Genomic DNA, 26,096 nt, shown 5'->3' with positions numbered 1-26,096 from the left:
TGTTCACTACCTGGATGATAGGATCCATACTCCAAACCTTAGCGTCACATAATATTCCCATGTCACAAATCTACACGTGTACTCCCTGTAACTAAAAGTTGAAATGAAAAAAAAAAAGGGATATAGGCTTCTGTAGGTATCTCTCACTGCCTACTTAAGTGTTGACAGAAGCCTCCTTGTATTCTTAAAGCAGAAGGCAGATTAATGCATGTAACTTTCTGAACAATTTCTAGCTTTAAGTATGCTTGACTATAGTGAAAAGGAATCCTAATCTGTTGCCAGCTTCTGTCTTCTAGGATGATACTTTATTTCTGGATCATTCAGATTGTTGTCTTTAAATTTCTTCCCCCCACCCCCCGAAACAGTATTTGAGAATCTTATATACCTCACAAGCATTGCTTATAAGTACTGTCCTTGCCTACAGTTGATATCACATTGCAAGTTTCCATGTAACATTTTTCCCAACCCCTCTTTATTCATATTGTTTTACAAGGAACCACATTTTCTGTGTGTTTGATGGTTAACAGAGGGTAGTAAATCTAAGGAGGCAATGTTCCTAGCTACCACTAAAATTAAATTATGTTTCAGCAAATGGGTAGCTGTTTGAATTTGTGATTGGCAAAATCCCTAAATCTCTATATTAGGGATGGGTAGTGGGTCAAAAATGCAGCCTTGTTCAGCCTTCTTCCTCCCAAGTGCTGCTCACATTTGAGGGGCAAGATATGCAAAGGCCTCCAATTATTTGTCAGTCCAGCCAGTTCCCATAGAAACAGCATCCAGACTTTGAGAAGTTGTTTTCCTTCTTTTCAAGTATTGTTCTAACTCAGTAACTTTTCATCTTCCTTCATTTCAATGAGAGGATGTGATGGGGTGGCTTACGTGATGTTTAAAGTGACCATTTTTATTATCAAGGCAGACAGCATCTGCATTGACTTTGTACAAAAATGGCACTTTAGGGCTTAAATTACTAATATGTGAAATGGTTATATTACTCTCCCTCCCAAATTAAAGATCACTGGCTATTAATTGTTCTCAATATTCAGAGTGGCTGACAGCTAGAGCAGCAGTCCAAGAGTGAGAAAGAAGGTCATTGCTTGGCTTCTTGGATTTAAAGGAGGAGTTAGAGATAAGTAGCATTGGGTGCCCAGAAAGTCATGGTCCCCTTCAGGCTCCTTGAGTACATTTGTGTGCATACATACGAACACAAGACAAACATCATCACTCTAACACTGAGAAAATAACAGGATTCATCTCCTTTATTCATAAAATTTGAAAGTTAAAATGTATTTAACAGTTTGATAACTAAAAGATCATAAAAGATCAGCTTCAAAATCACAATGAAATAACTGATTTTCTTTTTTCTGAGAGTTGATTATGTTAAGTATCTGTGGGTCCCTCAGATTAATCCTTTAAAATGGATACTTTTACCAATTTAGTGTATATTGTATGAATTTTGATGCATTTAAGCATATGACATGGAAGTCTGTTTTGGCAGATTAACCTTATAATAATAGCAATGCTTTCATAGGAGGAAGTGTGAAGGTAGGGAGTCTAGGCCCCTTCTATCTTTTTGCTCCACCATCTTTAAAGGAAAGCTTTTATCTTCATGTTTGTCAAATAGCAGCAAGATGGCTTCTCTTTCATCAGCTGTGCTATAGGCTGGAGAAACAGAAAGAGACAAAGGGTTGTCTATATTAGAAAAGCAAAGACATTCTAAGAAGCCCCTAATGGGTCCATACCTAGTCTCACTGCCTATGCTTATATTATTACATGAGCACGCCTGGTGCCAGGGAGTCTCAGTAGGTGAATATTTTATCTGGTATAAAATTTGAGCAGAAAGGAGCTCTGTCACTAAGAAGGAAGTAGAGAATAGCTTTGGGGTAGGAAATTAGTACTGTCTAAAGATTCATTGGTCTCAGAATGCTATATAACCACAGTCAGTATTTCTAGGCATTTTCAGCATAAAGTTGACTGTAGATACCTATTCAATTTTGCTATTTTGGAGGGTTTTCTTTTTTTATGGATAGCTGTTGCAACAAACATTTTTATGTACTTTATTCTTTTCATCATATGAGTGAGAAGGAGGTCATTCTAGGCCATTAATAACTTTTGTGTACTAGAATATTCTTTCTTACATGCTTCATTTAAATGGTGGCTTTACAGTCCATGTTATGACCAATACTAATCTCTTTTGGACAACACTTAAATTCTAAGTTGCAGCACGTATGCCCAAAATCTAAGAATGTTTTGAGTGAATTACCTGTATCAGTTTCAAATGACTTTTTTTTATTTTTTTTTTCCCTGCCTCAGTCTGCCAAGTAGCTGGGACTACAGGCATGTGCCACCATGCCTGGCTAATTTTTGTATTTTTATAGAGACAGGGTATCACCTTGTTGGCTAGGCTGGTCTTGAACTCCTGACCTCAGGTGATCGGCCCACCTCGGCCTCCCAAAGAGCTGGGATTACATACAGGTGTGAGCCACTGTACCCTGCCCCTTTTCCTACCATTTTGAAGTGCTCCTTTATCATACACTGAATTTCCATTTATACATTAGTCAGTTCTATTTGTCTATTTATATACCAATACTACCATTGCCATAGCTTTATAGGATAATTTGATAACCAAGAAGACAATTCTACCTACGTTGTCCCTCTCTTTAAAAAAGAATCGTAGTGATTGTATATATTCTCTTGTGATGGATTTTATTTATTTATTTATTTATTTATTTATTTATTTATTTTTTAATTTTTTTATTATACTTTAAGTTCTAGGGTACATGTGGATAACGTGCAGGAAACAACAGGTGCTGGAGAGGATGTGGAGAAATAGGAACACTTTTACACTGTTGGTGGGATTGTAAACTAGTTCAACCATTATGAAAAACAGTATGGCGATTCCTCAAGGATCTAGAACTAGAAGTACCATATGACCCAGCCATCCCATTACTGGGTCTATACCCAAAGGATTATAAATCATGCTGCTATAAAGACACATGCACACGTATGTTTACTGCAGCACTATTCACAATAGCAAAGACTTGGAATCAACCCAAATGTCCATCAGTGACAGACTGGATTAAGAAAATGTGGCACATATACACCATGGAATACTATGCAGCCATCAAAAAGGATGAGTTTGTGTCCTTTGTAGGGACATGGATGCAGCTGGAAACCATCATTCTCAGCAAACTATCGCAAGAACAGAAAACCAAACACCGCATGTTCTCACTCATAGGTGGGAACTGAACAATGAGATCATTTGGACTCGGGAAGGGGAACATCACACACCGGGGCCTATCACGGGGAGGGGGGACGGGGGAGGGATTGCATTGGGAGTTATACCTGATGTAAATGACGAGTTGATGGGTGCTGACGAGTTGCTGGGTGCAGCACGCCAACATGGCACAGGTATGCATATGTATCAAATGACTTTTTTTTAATGCCCACATGCTGACAATAGAACACTGAATCTCTAAGCTAACTGTAAAGAAGCTGTTTTTGAATATCTCTCCTAGCCTTAACATCTAAAATTCAGTATTCGATAGATGACTTTTAAGATCTTAAAATTGTTACATCTTGAATATTTTACACACAAAAATATTTATTATATTCTATATTCCACTAAAATGCAAATCCTAGGTTCTCTACATTTCTCAAAATCAGTCTTAATATTGATAATTAAGATGGTGAGATTTTTCAATGACATTTAGGTTATTGAAAAGAGGAAGAAAAAGAGCAGGAAAAGAGACGAGAAAGTAAAAATAGGGTATCTGTTCTAATGTTCTCTTTAAGTGATACTCTTATGTGAACACAGTACAATTTCCTGAATGCAAATCTAATAGTAATTCATATGTAATTTGTTATTACAGATTTACATCCAATTTCAAATCCTCTGTGAATTCAATTAGAATTAATTCTATCTCATCTTACATATCTTATTGAATACATTTTTCAAATATAATTTTGATTCTGTTGATTTGAGATGATTTGTGTTTCATAAACATTTGCATGCAAGTATGATATATGACAGGGTGTCACATATATCACGTGATACATGAAGTTTAGATAAAATAAGATATTCTCTAATTATGAAAGAAAACATGTAGAATATTGCATATAAAGTCCTTACCTTATTTGCTTACAGCTACAGCATTGAAGAGAAAAGCATACAGAGATTCAATCAAGAAAATAACCAAATAGACATTTAAAACAAAGAAACCCTGCAAAAGACAATGTGCTCCATATGATACACACACATACGGATAAATGTATATTTTAGTTATATGATATATAGGCATATAAATATATGAAGGTATTCTAAAGAACATAATTGGCAACATTAAACCCTAAGTAACTGTTTTCTCTCATAATGTCCCTTCAAATCTGCTCTGTAGGGTGATACTCCTCCCCCTAGGTAAAATCTTGGTCAGTTCTCCATAGCTATAATAAGTAATAACATCTTCCTGGTACTGTAGTCACTTAAACTACTCCAGTTTTGAAACTGATAGGTATAGCCAGAGCAGAATAAAAACTCCAACTTTCACTCACAATTAAGGCCTCTGCACTTGCCTAATCTGCCATGCTACAGAAGGCTGACCTACAGTATGAAAGTAGGGTCTAGACAGATACTTTTCTATTTTCTCAATATATCATTCTTCACCTCCTCAGTTGTTAACTTACATGGTTTATGATGACACCAGGGTTCAAGATGGTGAAGGGAAGAGATGTGGGGGCACAAGAAAGCACATTCGTGCTGGTGCTTTGTGAGCCGCCGTTGTTGCTGCCTGGGTTTGGCAGGGGTCAAAGTTAATACTGGATCTTCTTTGCCTTGCAGAGTGTTTCAGTTCCTTCAGCATTCTTCAGACCATCCATTCCTCTCGCTATTCTTTGCTAGGGATCCCTTCCTTGCCTGCATTTCACTGATGTGGGTCTCAGCAGTCTATCTCTCCATAGACTCTATCTGTTGGGATTCTACTCTCTTTTAGGGGCCCTGTAGGAAAAAGTCAATTTAGGATGACTCCAGGCCAGCTTTCAATCACATTTGTGTGGTCCATGCCTTCTCTATGTATCTTTGGTTCACGTTCCATTGTAATTTACTCCTCAAAATGAAGCCGTCTATGCTATTGTCACAAGTGCTCTTCTTCCGGTGGAGACAGATGTGTTTTAATTAATAAAATCAAAATTAAAAGTATCACTAATTAATAGTTTTTTAATCTTGTAATCATGGAAACAAAACATTAAAAACGATCAAAAACTATCATGTGTGGTGGACACACTTATTGATGTTAAAAACACTGGGGATCATCAAAATAGGCAAATAACTTCCTTTTACAAATAAAAAGCAAAATAGGCAAATAACTTCCTTTTACAAATACAAATCAATTTAGTAAAAGTTGTTACTGGCCACGGGCAGACCAAAGGCTTTTATGATGCACTCAAAAGAGGCTGGGGTCTGGAGTCAAACCCAACGAGGTTTGAACCTTCTCTCTGCTATGTATTAGTTATAAGAAGTTGGTCAAATTGAACAAATTATGTAATCTCAGTTTCTTCTGTGAAATGGGGATAATATTATATATGACTATTTTCTTGTTTTGATGATCAAATAAAATGTAACACATATGGCATCTGTTGCACAAAAGCTTCTAAATAATTATTATTTGCACTGTTCAATACTGGTCAAATTATTTTTTTATAATAATTGTGGCCTCTTCCAATATACATGCATATTTTTCAAGTTATTGAATTATTACTATGCAATAGTTACCAAGTATATATATGATGCATTATTAAAATGAGAACCTTTGTTTTGTTATGCTATCCAAAACAGACTTTATGCCTTTTTTTTTTTTAGATAAAGCAAATAAACCAGTAAAAACAGGCTGCTATTTCTATTGAATTTATATATTTGGGGTTAGTAAACGAAGTAGAGAAGCTCTGGCTTTTCATGAAATAGGGCGAGATGGACCATTACAGAAAAGTCTGCCACGTCCAATGTCTTGCTGGGAGAAAACTCTAAGAATTCAGACACATAGTCACAAAGCTTTTTATGTTGCAAATCCTGTTTATTTAGATATTTACAACTCCTCATTATCTTTGAACAAGTTATCCATACTTGTAGCCAAGCAATAGTTAAGCTATTGCTAAACAGAGTCCCCAGAATTGCATCTGTAGCTACTGGATTCACCCAAAGGGAGGATACTAGTATTGTTCCCACATAGATAGTGTCACTATTTCCTTCATTGTTTATAACCCCCATATACATATATATATGTGTGTGTACATATATATGCATTTATTTCAAAATTCTCTCTGTAATGAATGCTTTGATTTTTCCATGTGGGATGAGCTTTTGTCATCTGATTGTCTACTCCAACACAAATCCAAAACAGCACAGCAAAGATCTACTATAAAATATCTAGAACACAGCTCTAGATAATCTCTCTAATATCTAGAATTCCAAGATATGTTATCTTTATTAATGGGATCTATTTAAGATTGCTCTTTTCTAGATCAGTATTATTACTATCTATGTCCACTGTATACAGACAATGTATATTTTTCCTTCGAAAACATGAAAAGGGAATTGTGGTTTATTGAAAGTATTAGTATGAACTCATTAATTTAATATGTTTAAATGTACTTAATATATTACATATACATACATTCAAATATTTCTTCTTACATTTCTTAGTTCTGTCTACTGAAAGAGACTAGAAACAATGGCCAATAGCAATCTCAAGTCAAATACCCAGATCTTGGTTTCTAAATATAATTTGTCACTAGAAAGAACCAAGGCTCCTTGAAGGAAAGGCAGATTCCAGAGCTGGGGAAGAGAAATAACAAAATAATATGGAACATCTTGTACATTAGAAAACAAGGAAGTACTTAAAGAATAAGAGGGGTGGCTGGGTGTGGCGGTTCACGCCTGTAATCCCAGCACTTTGGGAAGCCGAGGCAGTGGATCATTTGAGGTCAGGAGACCGAGACCAGCCTGATCAACCTGGTGAAACCCTGTCTCTACTAAAAATAATGAATGTCTCAAACATAATTCTACTTCTATAACTTAAAAAGAAATAATGAATTCAACGAATTAGTAACTGGCTCTCAATGCCAATATATTTAAAAGTAGGCTGAAAATATATCATAAGGTATACTATATGAAAAGTTGAATTTAAAATTGTATGTCAATAATTACTCAATCTTTACACAATATTTCCATGAGCTTAGTTCACATTAAATATGAACTATCGTATTTAATATTTTATTGTTTTACATTAAATGATGGTAATATTCTAATGGCTATTGGCTTTTAACTAGAACAGATATATCATGGAAACTTCTGAAGATAAATTCTATCTTATGTTAAATCATAATAACAAAAATATATTATATTCACTTATTTAAAAATGATTTGTTGAGTAACTGCTACTAATACTACATACTACATAGTAATAGCACTCTGTAGTACTTTTAATATGTTGGACCACATGTGCCCAGAGATGAATTAATAATGTCTCTCTCCTAAAGAACCTCACCAGTGATAAAAGCAGACATGTAAATCAGTAATTGCAAAGCAATGTGTCAAATGCACAAGACAATGGCAGCTTAAAAACTGAACAATTCAGTGGGTCATAGGCAGGAGACAGTGAGAAGCGGCCTCCTAAAGGAGAAGATGCTTGAAGGGGACTTTCAAAGATGAGTTCGTTATCAGGAAAGAAAGAATGCATGAGAAGAATATTAAACAATGAAAACAGCATACGCAAAGTCACAAATGCATGGATTAGCTCAATATATGGTGGGAATGGGTTAGGAAAGTTTTAAATTTTAAGTGGGAACCAAATTGTGGAGGCCCTTATGAACTAACCTAAGTAGTAGTATAATTGAATGCATAAAATAATCAAAGTGAAAATTACCTACTCTCTGGCAAGCCAACTTCCCACTTCAGGACATAGAGTAGGTAATGTTCACTTTCATTCTTGTATGCATGAAAAGAAGTTCATTTCTCCTGGGCCTGAAAAGTCTTTCCCCCAGATTTTTGTATGACTGGATACTATTCATTATTCAAGTCCTGGCCTAAAACACTTCCTAAGAGAAGCCCTCCCTTACCATCCAGCTAAAGTAGCACCATACTATCATATCCACCTGTTAACTTTCCATTTCCTTTGTTTGTAAAGCTTTCAATACAGAAACATACAATAAATACCAATTTTACAGCTTTATGTAACATACACAAACATCTCCTTGATCCTTGCAAATTAGACAGAACATCGTGGAAATTGCTAAGCAACGTTTGGTGTGGTGCAGACTCTAGGGATTTGCTGGCTGGCAACATTCCCTTCATCCTGTAATGAACATATTTTGTTCAGTAGTAGCCATGTGAGTATGACTAAAGCAAAGAGACCCATTCAGAGATATTTGCATTTTCTTATCTCAGAAAGAAAACTTCAGTGCAAAATTATCAGATAGCATGATAAAACATAGTGAAACATTTTGGGGAGACTGGAAAAGATGTTTCTAGCCCTCTAAATCATACCTCATATGCAAATCTTTCTGCTTTTCAAGAGAGACCTACATTTGTCTCCAGAGAAGAGGATTGGGAAATAAATCTTATTATTAGTCCTAGGAAAATGTAAACTTCTTTTATTTAGCTTTTCCTGATGAAATGTAAACTTTAGGGAATTTTCATATATAAACCATTATCCTTTAAAATATGTGGGGGCTTACAAATGCAATATATCTGTTGTTCCTTTGGTCTGTAAAATATTTCAATAAATTATTGAACTCTTGAAGCCATGAAATCAAACAAACTCAATGTATGGTGTCTTTTACTTCTTCAATTTTCATTTTAAAATTCTTGAACACCTATTGTTAACAAATGAAGGACACATTTCCTTATTTCCTTATTATCCTTATCAAAATATTGTTGACAATAGAAAAAAAAATTGTGGCCTATAGTAGGAAGCATAGTCATTAGCACTATGTCCTGGAAATTTTAAAACTTTATTAAAATGCCTAATCTCTACACTATAAAATATATGCAAACAATAAACTAGATTAGTATATGCAAACAATTTAAGGTTGAAACTAGATAGGATTTATAGAACATATATAGCTATTAACTGATCAATATCTTAATGAAAATTAACTGGACATAAAAATATTCACAATCGTCCTTAAAGAACATGAACTAGGCTTGGCACGGTGGCTCACGCCTGTAATCCCAGCACTTTGGGAAGCCGAGGCAGGTGGATTATCTGAGGTCAGGAGTTCAAGACCAGCCTGACCAACCCCATCTCTACTAAAAACAACAAAAATAGAAAAAAAAAATTAGCTGGGCACGGTGGTGGACCAGTAATCACCGGAGCACCGTAATCCCAGCTACTCAGGTGGCTGAGGCAGAAGAATTGCTTGAACCCAGGAGGTAGAGGTTGCAGTGAGCCGAGATTGTGCCGCTGCACTCCAGCCTGGGTGTGAAAGAGTGAGACTCCGTACCCCCCCACCAAAAAAAAAAAAAAAAAGAATATGAGCTACATTGTATCATATATTTATGTAAAATTTTGAATTGTATATGTATTTATTCACAGCATACTTTTATTTACCAACGTACATTGTACATTATACAAATCTTGATTACATTTACATTATACATTTATAATATTAAAATTTTGCAACTAGTCTTCAAATATCTGACAGCTTTTGAGTCAGTGAATTATTTAAGAAAAAACTCAGAAGAGTTTTGAAAAAGGAGCAGGTGTGATTCTACAAATTCGATATGAGGCACCAGCAGGAGAAGTCAATTGGATAAACACATGAAATAGTAGGAGTGCTTGTGAGGGGGAAGTAACAGGTCTATTGTGTGCAGTGCTGGACAGGCTGCATATGGAGAATGTGTTAAAAGAGCATTTGCAAACATAAGCATTACTCGAAGATATTAAACAGAATGATGGAAGCCTGGCCTTTGATTATTCATTGCTGACATATGCATTGCAGTGATGGCATTAATGCCTAATTATTAAGCTAACATGAATTGACAATGAACAAGTCATGCTTTATAAATAAAAATGTATGTTGTTTGATTTGACTCATTCTTTGTGAACCTATGTGAGCTTCATATTCTTTCTCTCGATGTCCTATTTTTTTGATCTATAGTTTGTGAGGTTCACCTTTTTCCTCTTTAGAAAATGGTGATAGCTTCGCTTTTCAACTGACTCCCCTAATGTCCACTTTTCTTCAGAGATTACAGACAATGGTTTTCCAAACCTCCTGATTCTTTTATTGCCTTAGTATCTAATTGAGAGCAGTTGAAAGATTAAAATCCTCTAAAGCAATTAAATTATTTCTAATTATCCCATGACCTGTTTTAAGCTACAATTTTCTCTCAGAGAAACTTACCCTCCATTTTTCTTTTAAAATTACTCCCCATGATAGAGAAAGTAGGAGACAATTGTCTCAAAACTTTACCAACTTCCCAGATAGCAATCTGCTTGTTCCTCTTGATCTATTAAAATACCATTAAAATTTTGGGGTTTACTTTGTTGGTGTCAGTTGATTTTGTGCTTACTATAATAGATTCATTTGACCCTTTCATATTCACTGATATCTACATGTGCAGTTTTTTTTCCTACTACTGTAGTTTCTCTTATTCATTCAACCTCAGTGAGGAATACAAACATGAGTCATGCTCTCAAAGAAGCCTAGAAGTGAGGCTGAGATATGTCAACAGTGTTGTAATACAAGCCAGGAAGAAACGTGATAAAAGGTTCAGGTAGCATGTACTAAGAGTTCAGTAGATAATGTTACTGTAGGTGATTATGTATAAATTAAAAAAAAAGTTCTATAAGGGCTTTATTTAAGCTGGACTTCCAAAGAATCCCCTATCCAAGAAAATGGTTGGGCCTTAATAGGTCTATAAATTACGTGAAATTACATGTAATATTTGGAAAATGTGTATGTGTGTGCAATACATGTAATACTATATATATACACACACACAAAATACTGTGTATATATGTGTGTGATACAATGTATATATTGTGGTAGAGAGAAAAGGGCAGAATAAGACCCCTAGTATTCATCAAATTCTGAAAGACATCCACACAGAGCGGCGTTTGGAGAGTTCTGCAAAAGTATTAAAACAGTATGATTAGAATTACATTCTCATTGCTTCCTAGTGCTCATCAGCACTTTTGCTTCTCAACAATCTAAGCAAGCATGATGAATTTGTCGTTGAATTTCTTGAAACATGCTTTTCCAGAAACTAGAAAACACATCTGATTGTTCCTTACTATTTTGCAGTAAAATATGTTCATTTCCTTCCCAAAACCTTTTCTTCACCTACAAGTTCACTGATAAAAATTAAACCCATAATATTATTCCTTTGTTTCCTTTCACTTTCTTGAAATTGAAACTGTTGTCATTTTAAATCAATAATACAATTATTTTAAAAATAAGAGGCAGAATTAGAATATGGGCACTAGATATCATACTAAAATAACAGAATACTTAACATTTATTTTTTAAAATTGTATGGGGATTGATGGGAAACTGAATTCATATACTGAGAAGAGCTACAGAGAATAAAAAGAATACATTAATATGTGCATTTAGAAAGCAGAGGGAATAGTAACATAAAAAAGTAGTTTAAAACATAAAAGTAAGAGATAAGTAGTGTTTCATAGAGTTTTCCATAAGGATAAGTGCATGAAAAATGGCAAGATTGTTTTAAAAGATTTAGAATTCACAAACTAGAAAGTGACAGAAATTAAACTACTCACTAACATTTAAAAGCGGGGGGTGGGGGGGGATAGATCCAGCTACTTGATGGCATTAAATCAAAGTACTTGAATTTTTGAAGTCTATTTAAAAATCTAGTAAGGAATGCCTACAATTACAAAAGGTATGAGATTGTCTTTTTGAGTTTAGTAGAATATAAACTGATGATAAAAGACTGACAGGCACCAAATAAGTAGAGTGCAAAACAACAACAAAAAAAAAGAAAGATAAATTCACGTAATTATATTCAAGCAGTATCACTGCATAAGATTGCATAAGAAAGAATATATTTCCAAATCCCAAACAATACGATCCTGTTGTATTATAAGCATATATTGAATACAATAACAAAAGTATCAAGGGTTCTTATTAAAGTACCCGTTATCATGTACGTAAAATATTGCAAAACTTTAAAGTCACAGAACAAAACATTATTTTTTTTCCTGTTATCTTTTTTGAGATGATCAAATTTCTTCACACTTTGTGAACTGCAGAGTTAAGATGGAGCAATGATTTGAACTATTTGCAACTGCGGTTCCTTCGCCACTCTTTATATATTGTTTGGGCCATGAATCTATGCAAAGAGATGCTTTACAAGAACGTGTCACATCATTCAGGACTTTCTAACAACCAAAATGATCTAATATGCTTAGATTTAAGTGGTCAGATTTTGCCTCTTCCTTCCTTTCCTCTCAATGTTCCCAGATCATTTGCAGAGAGATAGGTAACTAATTGACAGTGTTGTTTGAGAGTAAATTCCTGAGTTACATAGAAGTTGGACCAATTATTCCCTCATAAAACTAAAACAAGTTCTAAAATAGTTGTATGAAATGCAGAAGCACAATCAATGAACATTATTCTTGACTGAAATGAAACAGCCCTGGTGCTTTCATGCAAACTTAACTGCTATAAACCTAAAAGATGCAATCACCAAAAGATGTGAAGTCTTGAGATAAAGATTAGCACTATAAATGTCATTTGATATCAGATAAAATACACATTTCTGTACATGTGATTTGAAGAGTCCAAGCCCCTAAAACTTCTCACTAACCCCAAGATGCCTGAATTTCTCAACATTACATTTTCACATTGTAATGCAGTTTTCTTTCCTGGTCTTTCCTCTTTTCTCTGCCTAGTAAAGGATGTTATAACATTGCAGTTCAATGTTTTTCCTCTTCTTCTATTTTCCACTCTGCTGGTTATGGCCAACGAGTCAAGGTTGAAAGTGTCCCCATATATATATCTCTGCAGCTCGAACTCTCCAGAACTTGGGCTTGTATTTCCAGTTACTGGACTTAAGCTGGACACACTCACAGTGTCCCTGGACTGGGCCAGGAATGCTGAAAACCACTGCACAAACATGAAAAATCATTCTGTAATTTAGACAAAGTTTGGAGAGAGAGTCACATTTTATCATAGTATAAATACAAACCTGCAAAAGAGCAGAATCCAGGACTGGGCCAGGAAAGCTGGAAACCACTGAATAAACAGGAAAAATCATTCTGCAATTTAGGCAAAGTTTGGAAAGAGAGTCACATTTTATAATAGTACAAATACAAACCTACAAAAGAGTAGAATTTAAAATCCACATGAATTTGCAGATGAAAACTAGAGACAAAATAAAGCTGCTTTTGTGGGGTTGAGTATGTCATTGTTAGAGACAGTGGCAGAGAAGTCTAAGAAACTCCATACTGTGCTAAATAAATCCACCTTTTAAGTGTGGATTCATTTTTTTTTTTTTGTGGGCTTTTGTTTTATTTTACATTCAAGGGGTATAATTGCAGATTGGGTTAACATTTTTGTGTGAATACTGAAACAGTTGTGAAAATAAGTTTATTAATAGGAATGATCACAGACGAACTATGAAATAGATCGAGTTTGTGTCTCACCATGTCATCACTATCTCTCAAGTCTGCATAGACCCAGTGTTTATGCAGAGCTGTCCCCAGCTCTTGAAGACACTGGTTTCTTAACCTCAGTTTCATGGATAAGTATATTTTGTCTTTTCTTCATTGATATGTGCCCTCCTGCATTCTGTTATTGTAAGACATTACTATGAGTGTAAAGAGATAATCGTTTAATACTATCAGTAAGAATTCATATATATATTTTTATAGAAAGAAAATATGTGTATATATATATATATATTCTTTCTTTTTTTCTTTTTTTTTCTTTTTTTTAGACAGAGTCTCCCTTTGTCACCAGGCTGGATTGCAGTGGTGAGATCTCAGCTCACCACAACCTCTGCCTCCCAGGTTCAAGCGATTCTCCTGCCTTAACCAAGAATTCATATTAAAGCAGTGGTCATTTAATGAAATTTTGGACACCCTCACTTTAGACACATCTGCTATCAGGCAAAATTCTACTGAGCTTTTACACTGTGTCAGACAATGTGCCAGACACTAAGAATGCAAATAAAACATAGAACCTGGAAAGTTGTGTTTCTGCAAAGGATACATGGAGACATAAATAAAAGCTGTGTTGGTAACAGAAATGAGAATCATAAAATGCTTCCAAGAAAGAAAGTGGGCCCAGAGGTATTTCTTTGAGGGTGAGCAGGCAGGGAAAGGGTTGCATTTCGGGCAAACACAAACCATGAAATGGCCTAGTGAGCCAAGGAAAGTAAGGTGTTCAACTCTGGAAGAAGTAAAGGGTTGAAAGGAGAAGTGAAGACACAGGCCTGAGCCTTAGGTAGGACACCTGGGTCAGCTGTCCCAGTCCCCAGACATGGTGGGAGATTGGCTCAAGCCACTGTACCTTACTGTCCTTATCTGAACATCATTACATTTCAATGTTGAAATTCCTGTTTTAATTATATTCCAAGGAACCTAGAATAGATGGCATAAAGGGGCCTCCTTTCATTTGTGTTAATCTTGGAGAACCCACATTAGCTTTGTTGCCCTGGATTCCAGTCTCAGAGTACATGCAGAAATATGGCTGAACAGTTAAAAAGTGTGGGAAGGAGGATCCAAGGAGGATAAGGAGTTTGGACTTTGCTGTGTATTTATTGGGCGGCACTGGGCGGTTTTAAACACAGAAAAAAGGAGAGGTTTCAGAAAGGTCTCTTGCATCACAATAGAGATTTTTGAGATAAAAGGTAGAAAGAAAAACAAACACAATAATCGTGGAGTACTGATATTGACAGACTGGACTCAGAAACAGTGTGGATAAGACACTGTATGCCCTACAGTACTGTAGTCAGCAAAATAATGGTCCCTCTAAAAAAGGTACCACAACTCTACCTCCTATTGGTAGTGTGATTTGCGGCAATTTAAAAGCCCTGATCCTCAGTTTCCTCATTTGTAAAAGAAAAAAAAAAAAAAAACAAAGAAAGAATAGTAATGTCTTAAGTCAGGATCCCCAGGATCAAACTCTGAGATGAAGATTGTTTCTGCAAGTGATTTATTATAGAAATGCTATCGGGAAAAACTAATCATGTACCACAGTAAGCAAGATAGGGAAGGAGGTTTCAGGCAAAATCCTAACATCAATATAATTCTACAGGGGAGTCTCAGAGTGTAAATTACACCTCAGGTTTTCTTGCTACTAGAGGCAAGAGGGCTGGTCTTTTATACTCTATAGGAAAGTCCTTGGCAAAGGGCATCTTGGGAAAGAAGTAAACTTGCAGGTGGTTTTGTCTGGCTCTCTGAGTCAGTAGACAAAGTGGGTCTAGTAGTGTTTGGGCATTCCTCCAAAGAGAGTCTCGGGGAAGCCTGCAAGAAGCAAAAGAATGCAGAAGCTAGAGGAAGGATACTCAGTTCAACCAAAGGGATCCTAGGAGATTTGGGTGGAGACCATGTCTGCCACAAGCATCTATCCCATAGAACTCTTCTAAGAACTGAATGCATTCATATCTTTCTTTCTTTGGCTTTTAGGATTCCTAAACTATTTTTCTTCTGGAATAGTATGCAATATTTAGCGTTCTGCTCTACACTTGGAGTGCTTAGTGATGAAATAATTTTTTCTTGACATAGCATAAAATCCAAAAAGGGTAAATAAAGTGAATGTGAGGAATACCAAAATAGAGAGAAAAAATATAGTCTGATCCCAATTTCTGACTCCAAGGATAGTGCTTTCCTCAGGGTTCAACTTTTATCAATCAAGATCCAGTCAAAGCGTGTTAACTATTAGGAGAGGAAAAAAGCCCACTAAAGAACACAGCAATAGTGATTGTTGGGAATAGTCACTATCTGTCAGGCTACAGGAGAGTACCCAAAGAGAGAATAACTAAGAAGAACTTCCCCCTACCCACCCGCCACCCTACTAAGCCTGAGAGTAGGACCTCATTGGAAATAATATGGCTGTGGTCCACTTAATGATCCAGAAATTTAAGGTGTCACACACTGGGCTGCTGAGGAAACCATCAGCTGTGTTTTCAGTAAAACTTGCTAGGAAGCCATTCCACTGACATGCCAGCAGCACTCCATAGAAAGACACACACTAGGGAACTGGCCAAATTTACTGAAGATTATGTAACATGGCCTTCCTGCTCACCACTGGTCAGAAAGTCACTCACTGGCCACCACACCGTAGGAGCAAGCAGGAAAGCACTGGAACCAAGAAAAGGAGCCCCTTTCTTTCTGCAGTGTTTCCTTAGCACCTTCTATTGACAAACCTAAACATTGTGCCAACTGACCATAAAGACGTTTACAGATTTCAACTCTAATGTCACAATTTAGGGCAAAGAAGGGTGGCTGTGAAGTTGAAGAGTGCTAAATTAACTGGCACACACCCCAGTGACACTTCTGGGATTTGGGGGATGGGAGAAGCATGCTGTTATGCCCAAATCCTGCTCCATTTGTTTACTTTTTTCCTAATTGCCCCCTGAAAGAAAGCGCAGGCCCAATCTTTTGGGACACTACATACTGAGAGCTGGTATGACACATGGTAAGTGAACAGAGAGTTCAATTCACTAACTGAGACAAAGTCTAGAGCTGAACCACTTGGGTCTGAATGTTACCTTCACCATTAACTAGATTTGTAGCCTTGCAAAAGTTCATCCTTGTATACCTCAGTTTCCTTACCTGTAAAAGGAGATACAGTACCTACTTTATCAAAATGTCAGGAGAAATGAAGTATTATGTGTAAAGCCTATAGAACAACATCTAGCATGTAGTTAGAACCTAATAAATATTAGTATCTTCCATGAATGGTAGCTTGTCATTTGGTTTTACAATATAAATATTCGGTTCTCATAATGAGTTTCTATTTAGAACTATGCCTCATAATGCTAACACTCAACTTCTCTGGGTGAGATTAGGCTTTGCTATCAAGTCTTGCCTACTCCTGGGCATTGCTTGCAGATCTGGCTTCAGATCCTGGCACTGCCCCTGGCTTACTGAATAAGCTTCACTAGTGCAGCCAACTTATGGAGGATCTGTTTTCTCAAGTGAAAAAAGACACAAGGTTAAACAAATCATCTTTAAGATCTCTTCCAGTTCTGACTACATTTGATCCCCCTCATCCCCAAGTAGTAAGTTATACCTAAGAGGGAAAGAGGAAGGGAATTACCATTTCGAACGCCTACTCACCTGTGCCAGGAGAGCACTGCTGTGCCTGCTTTCCCTGATTTCATTCTCATCACAGTCTTAACAGATTAGTATTTTTAAAGTCCATTTAACAACTAAGAAAGCTGAGGCTCAGGAAAGTCAGTTTACTCAAGATCACATTCTCAGTAAGCAGTAGAGTTTGGATTGAAACCTGGTGTTTCTGTTTGTGTCGACTCAACATTTTTAACTGTACTGTTTGCCTCCGACATCACCTTCATCTCAGACATTAAGAATCCTACCTGTTCAGTGCTTTTCATCCTCTGCCTTAAAGAGATAAGTGGGTGTGCAACTTTTTTTTTGTCTGAAACATATCATTTAAAAGTTAAGCAAATGAAATTCATTTACCAGTTACAGGAATTTAAAAAAAAAAATCACTGTTAATGTCTCACAGAAAATAGCTCTCCTGTGGAAATCAGCAGCCTCCCTGCATCCTTTTTTGCCCCTATCCTCCCCTCTCCTGGATGCAAACCTGGCGAAAAAAAGGGAACACTGGTTGGGGTCAGCGAGCTGAGTTCCAGCTCCGACTGTGCCATTTTCACTCTCGGGAGCCTTCTCCCCTTTCTCTGTGACTAAAGGAGTGTTGGGCCAGATCGTCTTAAGGTTTCTTCCCCAGGTACAAGCCGACTCTGGTGGCTTTCATGGGCAGGGGAGCGCCTCTGCCTTCTCTCGGCCGCAGGTCCCTAGTTAAATTGTCCATTTTCTCTGCGGAGGCTGCTCATTGCATCCGTTACCTCCACCCCTAGCCCTGTAGACCCTTTCTGTTTCCCCTGCTTGGGAAAAGCGAAGCCCCTTACCCTTGGATAGCCTTTCACTAGACTACCGCAACCCTCCGCGAAATTCCCCTACTGGCGGGACGCGCGGGAGGGGGCCTGCCCGGGGGAACGCGAGGCTGCTTCCCCTCTGCGCAATCAGGGTACGCAGCCTCCAGTTCTCTAACTTTCTCCTTCTCTAAGAGGGAATTTCGAGAACTTTGAGACAAATAAGTGACTGTATAGAGGAAGACATGAAACCTCTCTACACAGTGAACTCCCCCAGGCCACAAGTCTCCCAGGGCTCCCAGGCCTTCTCCCGCAATGCCCCGCCGGGTCCCCCGCCCCAGTTCCTTCTCACGGCAGGATCCCACGCCAGGAGGCTCGCAGAGCCCGAGATGTGGCACCAGGAGCGCCAAAGTCCAGGTCCCGCTAGTTCTGCTCCATAGGAGCCCAGGTCGGAGGAAGTCAGCGCGTCCTCCTCGCACAGCAGCCTGGCGCGCGGCTCGGCGGCACAGAGGCTGAAGAAAGGTCCGCACTGGCTCGAGGCCCTTCCTGCCGGCCTCCCCACGCCGGGCCTCGGCTCCCCTCCTTCCCGGCTCCCGCCTCCTCCCGTAGGCTGCCAGGCGGACCCAGCCTGCCTCTCTCTCTGCCTTCACTACCGGGTCAAGCTGCGGAGGGAGGGAGGGAGGCAGCGGCGAAGCCCTCCCTGGCTCCCCACCCGGCGCGCGCGCCCCTCCTCCCCTGCCTCCTCCCCTATGCCAGTACAGTACAACTAGTACACACACACGCACACGCACCCTGCCACTGCAGCTGCCATGGATATCAGCTAACAACACACACCCAGGCGCGCGCGCGCGCTCCCACTCGCACCACGCAGGAGTGGCCCCCGGCATCCCTACCCTCCTTCCCCACCCCCACCGCACCCGCTCACCAGCTCGGTTACTGCTAGCTCCCGCTGCCGCCGCCGCCGCCGCCGACGCCACCACCACCGCTTCCTCTGCTGCGGGGCCACAGCCTTGAGTGTCATTCAAGGGACAGCACAACCTCACCCAAGCTCTCCTACCTCTGCCCAGCCGTCCCTCTCATCCTCCCCCTTCCTCGTCCACACTCCATCCAAAGAAGAGGGAAAGCACCGAATAGAGGGGGGAGAAGGCAAAGTCTGCTGTTCTTCCCCCTGGGCCCCCTTGCTCCTCCATCCTCATTCTCTCACCACCAACCCCAACCCCAAGGAGCCCCAGGAACTGAGGCGACTCACCCCACTGCCATGTCCAAAAGCTTGAAAAAGAAAAGCCACTGGACTAGCAAAGTCCATGAGAGTGTCATTGGCAGGAACCCGGAGGGCCAGCTGGGCTTTGAACTGAAGGGGGGCGCCGAGAATGGACAGTTCCCCTACCTGGGGGAGGTGAAGCCCGGAAAGGTGGCCTATGAGAGCGGCAGCAAGTTGGTGTCGGAGGAGCTGCTGCTGGAGGTGAACGAGACCCCCGTGGCGGGGCTCACCATCAGGGACGTGCTGGCCGTGATCAAACACTGCAAGGACCCCCTCCGGCTCAAGTGTGTCAAGCAAGGTGAGCGCAGCGGCTTGCTCAGTGTTTTGCCGGGCGGTGGGACCGCTCGGGGCGCAGGGCAATGAAAGGGTGGGCGCGCATGTTGAAAGGGGTGTGTTGCGCGATGATGGGGTAGGGGCCAGAGGGGACCCGCAGTGCAAGTGAGTTTCGCCGGGGATTCCACTTGGGGGCTAAAGGGAGGGGAGGGGCAGGTTGCGGTGTGGCGTGCAACTTTGTTTGCTCAGTTAGACCCTCCCCTTTGGAAGGTGCTCGGCCTGGTCTGACCTCCTCAGAGATCCTGGGGCAAATTGAATGTGCGTCAGTGGCATCACCCTAAGTGGATGAAGAGCTTTTGGGGAATGAAGGAAGGAAAGAAAGAAACAAGGAAAGGGAGGAAGGGAGAGAAAGAAGGAAGGAGCAACTTTAGGGTGCAGCGGCATCACCAGCGGGTCTGGGAAGAGAGGGTGGTGGGGTGAGCGGAGAACTGCGTCCAGCGTTTCTGGGGCTGGGCTGGAGACGCCTGGGTTCCCAGCTGTCCCTTAGGGATCCGTGAGCCACTGCTGGCGAGGAAGGGAAGGGACAAATTGCTTTGGGCGATTTGACGGGTCTTCTGTAACTTTTCCCCTTCTTCGCTCCGCTGTCCCCCTCCCCCGCCCACGGTCTTGTCATGTGGGCATCGCGCGTCACGTGCGCACTGACTAACCCCTGCGCTCACCCCTAGCCAGCCCAGCGGAGGAGGCTCCGGAAGAAGGCGCGGTGCTAGGAGCGCGGTCTAGTGCTGGGCGGGGGTCGGAGGAGATGAATGGTTGTAGGCAGGACTTTACTCAGAGGTTGCCCTCATAGAGTGGAAGTTCTCTGTGGTTGGGCTCTCCTCTGGCTCCGATTTGGGGGGCGTGTTTTGGAGGAGGAGCTGGATGAAACCCTTGCTGGTTCCAGCCCAGGCTCCCTCAGCTCCAACCTGACTTTAAAGAACCTCGATTGGAGGCTGTGATGTAGATTTGGAGAGACTGGAATCATCCAGAACTCTCTGTCTTTGCTTGAAAGAAAATTATGGTGCAGAAGGAGAGAAGAGTGAGATAAAAGTTTGAATAGAGGACAACTTTAAGTAGAATAAAGTAGTAGCTTTTTTTTTTTTTTCCTCACTGCACAATTCATGTGCGGTATGTATGGATATTTGTGGCACAGGCATATCAGCCTAAGGGTTTGTTGTTGTTGTTGTCGTCGATGTTACACTGTTTGTCCTGACTCAAAGGTGGAATTGAGCATGTCATTACCTGCATTTTGCCACTTAATCGTGATCAACTACCAAGAAACGCTCTTACGGAGATGTACTGCACTGTAAAATTATTCTCTAAAAAACTTGTTTTAAAGTAAACAAGAGAAAAAGGAGTCTTGGACAAAATTTCTCAAATGTAAATTGCCATACAAGAAAATGTTTTTCTTGGGGATTCTTGAGTATTAAGAGTATTAATAAATTGAGATAACTATTATAAGTCAACGTAGCTCCATACTATACAACACTGAAGGGATATGAGTTTGGTAGAAAAGAAAATAGAGTATCTTGATATTTTTGAAGATAAGATACCTAAGGTTCAAATACAAAGCTTCATGTTAACATGTTCGACGTGAAAATAATACCTTATAGGAATAGATATAAATGTTAAGATCTTTGGGTACAAAAAGTCCACTACGCAACTAATGAGCATCGTTTTGTTGGCCAAATGCTTGGTATTTGTCGTGGAACATGGCTGCAAAAGTTAAGTGTTATTAAATTGGACTTAATAGAGTCCTACAAAGGGATGACCTATTATAGTTTGCAATGATCACCACATCTTAAATGTTGTGTTCAATTCTGAGCACGCCTGGTTGAGGAGGATGTTGGCAAACTCACATTAGCAAAGAGTAAATTCAAAAGAGAAAGAAAGATTATTGTGTATTATAGATGTATTCTATGAAACGCAGTGGAAAGACTTAACTTGGAGAAGTGAGAATAAAAGCTATCATTAAATAGCGAAAAGCTATCAGGTAAGAAAAGGAATTCTGACTATCCTGTGATAGCCCACAGGACAAAATGGTGATAAATCTATGAGAAATTTTAAAGGATGAAGCCGCTTTACTTTGATTAAATCATGAGCTTTCTAACAGAGTTTTCCAACAATTCGTGAGCACCCTGTGATGAAGTTCCCATCATTGTGGGTATCCATGAAGAAGCTGAAAGGATCATATGCCACGGATTCCTATATAAGATGAGGACCTGGATTCGATATTATTTGAATCCTGCCATAATTCGATCTAATGTGGTCTGTGATCACTCTTGTATTGAATTTTATGTGGAAGATTATTGCTTTTAAAACTAGAATATATGCTTATAAAGTGATATATTGAGGAGAAACTCTCTTTTCATTCTATATTAACCCTGTTTCGTGCTTCACTGGTTCATTGATGATAAATTTGTATAATGATATTCACAGAAACCCATAGGAACCTGATTCATCTCCTGAATCACTATTGACAAAAAACAAAACAAAAAAAAGTTCCTTTTACCTTGTGTGGACTAAGTAATTCTCTTGTACTTTCTTTTAAATATGATTCATATTGCTATTCTAATCTTTTCCTTGTTAAATCATAGATTAATTTTATTTATGATTATAAAATGAAAATTTCAGAAGCTTTACTATAGTGCCTGTGTGTCTTAGGTTTCAATACAGATGTCTTTTACTGGAAAATCATTTAGACATTCTTGGCCCAGTAGTTATATTTTGAGAGAGGCAAAAAACTAGCATAGCTGAAAAACTTAACCATATTTGTTTAGCAGTTGCATTTTTAAAACATTAATGAGATTGATTTTTGAATATTCATTCCAACATTGGGTATTATACAGAAACTACATGCATATCATAGTTTAAGGAAGATTTTATAAAGAAAAGATAATATTTGAATAATAAGAATATTGTTACTAAGTGCACCAGGTAAAATTGCATTATTTACTCAATTTTTATTCACTTGTTTGCCTAATTTTACATTACAGTTATCATAATTTTAATCTGTCATAATTTTAAAAGGAGGTGAGTTGTTGGGATTTTAAGACATATTACATAGTATATATATATATATCTCATAGTGTTTCTACACTGTTTATTTACCTGCAAAACAATTTTTAAAACTGTTTAATTAAATTCAAGGAATTCTCTTTTTAATTTAAGCTTTCTGCTTTTAATCCACACAGTAATAAACCACATATTAAAATATGGCTTATTGTCACACCCAATTACTTTTTATGAATGATGGCATTTTATTTATTATAATAAACTTTCTGCACCAAAGGATGTAATGCTAAATTAGCAGTAATTCTATGATCTCATTAATGCATCAGACCCAGTTGAAGAAAGTTTTTTGAGTGATGTTGAGATCTATATGGAGTGCTAAAGGTCTTCTTTCCTTTTTCTTTTCCCTTTTTTAAGGTTTGCCACTAAAGTTCACAGCAGCCAGTTACACAGGCCTTTGTGTCCTACATTCCTTGCACTATGGCTGCTAATGCCTGTAATACCGCATAAAGACCTACATAACCTGGACTTATTTTCCCATTTAGGATCTCACAATGGGAAATAAAAGGCAAAAAAAAAAAAAAAAAAAAAAAATTCTAATTCTTCCCATGTGGAAGATGGGCCAAATAAATCCTTTGAAATTCAGTTTTAGAGAAGATCTACATTGCTCTCCCTCCTACTGCTCCTTTCAAAGATACCTTCAAAGGAAAGTAGATCCACATTTATTAAGAGTCATACTTTCTTCTTGACTGACTTCAGGCTAAAATAATAGAGTCAAATCTCTATACTTCTTTGTATTTGAAAAGGTAAAAACAAATTATGTCAAATTTTCTGTAAAGATTGACTTTTTTCCATAAAAATGTGAGATATATGAATAGTATTGTTTAATAAACAATAACATTGTTTAAACATTTTGATGAGTTTATTGTTTTACAAATAAAGTACCATTAATGTTTTTAACAAGGTTAATGAGACAGTTCTCTTGGAGCATAATTTATAAGTGATATCAATGTAGTTTTTTGGTAGGTGTAGATAACTTAAATGGTATGACCTCAAATGTTAAATATGATTATTTGCTTTTTATCTGTACTATCTCTGTTCTTGACATTTGAACTGTTTAATCTTTTGGCACGTTTATTATGCTCACTTTCCTTTTCATTGCTTGTAACTCACAAATTCACTTTCATAATGAGAAAAGCATATTCACACTTGACATCTCTGATTGATTATAGTTTAAGTAATGATTTTCAAATATATAGCAGACCCTGGCAGAATCATTTTCCTCAGAAGGTGGGGTAGAGCAATGGTTAAAGGTACACTCTCCTAAGTAGACCACCTAGTTTTGATTCCTGAGTATGTCAGTTAGTGCTAGCTATATGAACAAGATAACTAACCTGGGGTAGTAATGGTACCTTAAGAATATTAGATAAGTTATGTATTTAAATCGTATAGTGTCTGGCAGGTGACAAGCATTATGTAGATTTTAGTAAATGCTATTGCAAACATATTGGTCATTTTGAGCTAGTGACATTATGAGGTGTTTTTAATTTTCAAGATATTTTACTCAATTCACATTAACTGAAAAATATGAAATGATTGACTAATACAGAGTAATTTGCAAGTTGTATTTTAAGGTTTTTATGCATAATGAAATAAATATTTTATTTGAAAAGAATTTATTTGAAGGATAATATCAATAAATACAATGGAACATATTTTCACCTTTTAAAAATAACTCCCACTGATCCTGCCTTTCCATGTAAACATCTGCTATTTTGTATTTATTTTATACTTTAGACATAGTTTATTTTTACATAGTAATTTATTTTCTTCATACCCCATGTGTTTACTCCCAAAGAATTGGTGAATATATTGAATTATTTACTCTAAACTTGACAACATAGAAATCCTATTAGAATTTATTAATTTAAGTTTAAGAGTTTATACTTCTTATATTAATACATCATTGTAGTTGAGAGTAAGTATCATGCTGTTGAACTTTTACTTCTCAGCTAGAAATTAAGCACCTCATAAAGATAACAATAATAAAACAGTTAATTCATAAGTGTTCACAGTCAACAATGTATAATGAAGAAATGCATCAAATTCAGCAAAAAGAATATTTTGCATTTGTTAGTATTGCAATGTAAATAAGTAAAAATGCAATTTGTACTGCATTTTATAGTATTTTATACTATACTATTTTGTAGTATCTTATGCTACTGTTAAAATACCATTAAATACTATTTAAATCCTATTAAAGTACTATAGTACTATTAAAATACTATTTTATAGTATTTCTATACTTGGTATGAAAGTAATGCAATATAAATAAGTCAAATAAGTCTCTGTATTAATACTGTTACAAGCCAACAATACTTCCACTGCTAGCTCCCCCATGATTTTTAGTTGAATTAATCCTATTTTATGATTCAATGGAAACATCTACCTTGAAGCTCCAGGGTTCAATATTAATTTCTAAAAATCTCTCCTAGCGATAATCTGGCTGTATATTATGACAACAAACATATAACTTTCTTAGTATTGTGACTTTATTATTACTTACTCCATTCTATTCTCAGCTCTCTTCTGTCTCTAGTATTTGTTATATTTCCTCTAATAAAAGTAAATCATCTTATGTAGAAAACTTATTAATAATATCATAATTGCTGAATTTACATTGTTAATTAAAGACTTGCATAGGGACATACTTCTGCTAAAAAAATATAGTACAATGTCCATATCATCATAGATAATTAATACAAATTGCTTTTATTATTACATCTTACTGACATCTTTGTCAACTCTGTAAAAGAACTTCATATTGAGAATTTTTTTTAAAGTTAAAATTTGTGTTAAGTTTCATATATGTTGTTGACTGTTTTGAGTGGTCTGGAAGAAACAATAAAAGTTTCCTTCTTTGATAAGTTATTGAATATTAACCCAATTGCATCCCAATGATATACTTTTTTTTTTTTTTTTTTTTTTTTTTTTTTTTTTTTTTTTTTTTTTTTTGAGATGGAGTCTTGCTCTGTCGCCCAGGCTTGAGTGCAATGGCACCATCTGGGCTCACTGCAAGCTCCGCCTCCCGGTTTCACGCCATTCTCCTGCCTCAGTCTCCCAAGTAGCTGGGACTCCAAGCACCCACCACCACGCCCAGCTAATGTTTTTGTATTTTTAGTAAAGAGAGGGTTTCACCGTGTTAGCCAGGATGGTCTTGATCTCCTGAGGTCATGATCCACCACCTCAGCCTCCCAAAGTGCTAGGATTACAGGAGTGAGCCACCGTGACTGACGCCCATTGATATACTTTCAAAGATCCATTAGGCTAATGAGTAGATGATTTATATGAATGACTAGATTTGTTTCAATATTTGAAATAATTAGATGGCTTGCTCTACCTGGGAAAATAATTTCTCCATGTAATCGTTACATG

At 37.8% G+C, this 26,096-nt stretch overlaps 2 protein-coding genes across 17 annotated transcripts in view; one reads left to right on the top strand and one right to left on the bottom strand.

Moving 5' to 3' along the window:
• Window positions 1–1,227: 1,227 nt before the first annotated feature.
• On the bottom strand, window positions 1,228–19,100 carry LOC105475373 (uncharacterized). The gene is made up of 3 exons (XM_011730569.3): window positions 19,005–19,100; window positions 13,205–13,274; window positions 1,228–13,122 (listed from the first exon to the last, which is right to left on the bottom strand). Exons 1-3 carry the CDS (start codon window positions 19,098–19,100, stop codon window positions 12,986–12,988), a joined length of 303 nt encoding a protein of 100 aa, XP_011728871.2. The 3' UTR covers window positions 1,228–12,985.
• Window positions 19,101–19,333: 233 nt separating this feature from the next.
• The window catches only part of LOC105475378 (membrane associated guanylate kinase, WW and PDZ domain containing 2), a 1,478,421-nt gene continuing 1,471,658 nt past the window's right edge, over window positions 19,334–26,096 (top strand). For 15 of the 16 annotated variants that reach the window (XM_011730573.3, XM_011730572.3, XM_071093993.1 and 12 more), the window contains exon 1: window positions 19,334–19,638. In XM_011730573.3, coding sequence (XP_011728875.2) covers window positions 19,338–19,638 — 301 coding nt within the window. In that variant the 5' untranslated portion in view covers window positions 19,334–19,337. The remainder of the gene's footprint in view (window positions 19,639–26,096) is intronic. The other variant, XM_071093997.1, reaches the window with a different exon arrangement.

The sequence above is a fragment of the Macaca nemestrina genome, chromosome 4 (genome assembly GCF_043159975.1).
Source record: "Macaca nemestrina isolate mMacNem1 chromosome 4, mMacNem.hap1, whole genome shotgun sequence".
Taxonomy (NCBI): domain Eukaryota; kingdom Metazoa; phylum Chordata; class Mammalia; order Primates; family Cercopithecidae; genus Macaca; species Macaca nemestrina.
Note: the sequence above shows the minus strand (reverse complement) of the source record. Positions and strands in the feature narration are given on the sequence as shown.

What these genes read in the sequence shown, in the direction of transcription:
- LOC105475373 (XM_011730569.3), bottom strand. Translation starts at nt 19,100, where the DNA reads ATGACACTCAAGGCTGTGGCCCCGCAGCAGAGGAAGCGGTGGTGGTGG. An exon ending in AGCTAGCAGTAACCGAGCTG is followed by an intron (nt 13,275 to 19,004) that starts GTGAGCGGGTGC and finishes CCTAAATTGCAG; the next exon opens with AATGATTTTTCCTGTTTATT. An exon ending in TGGATTCTGCTCTTTTGCAG is followed by an intron (nt 13,123 to 13,204) that starts GTTTGTATTTAT and finishes ATGTTTGTGCAG; the next exon opens with TGGTTTTCAGCATTCCTGGC.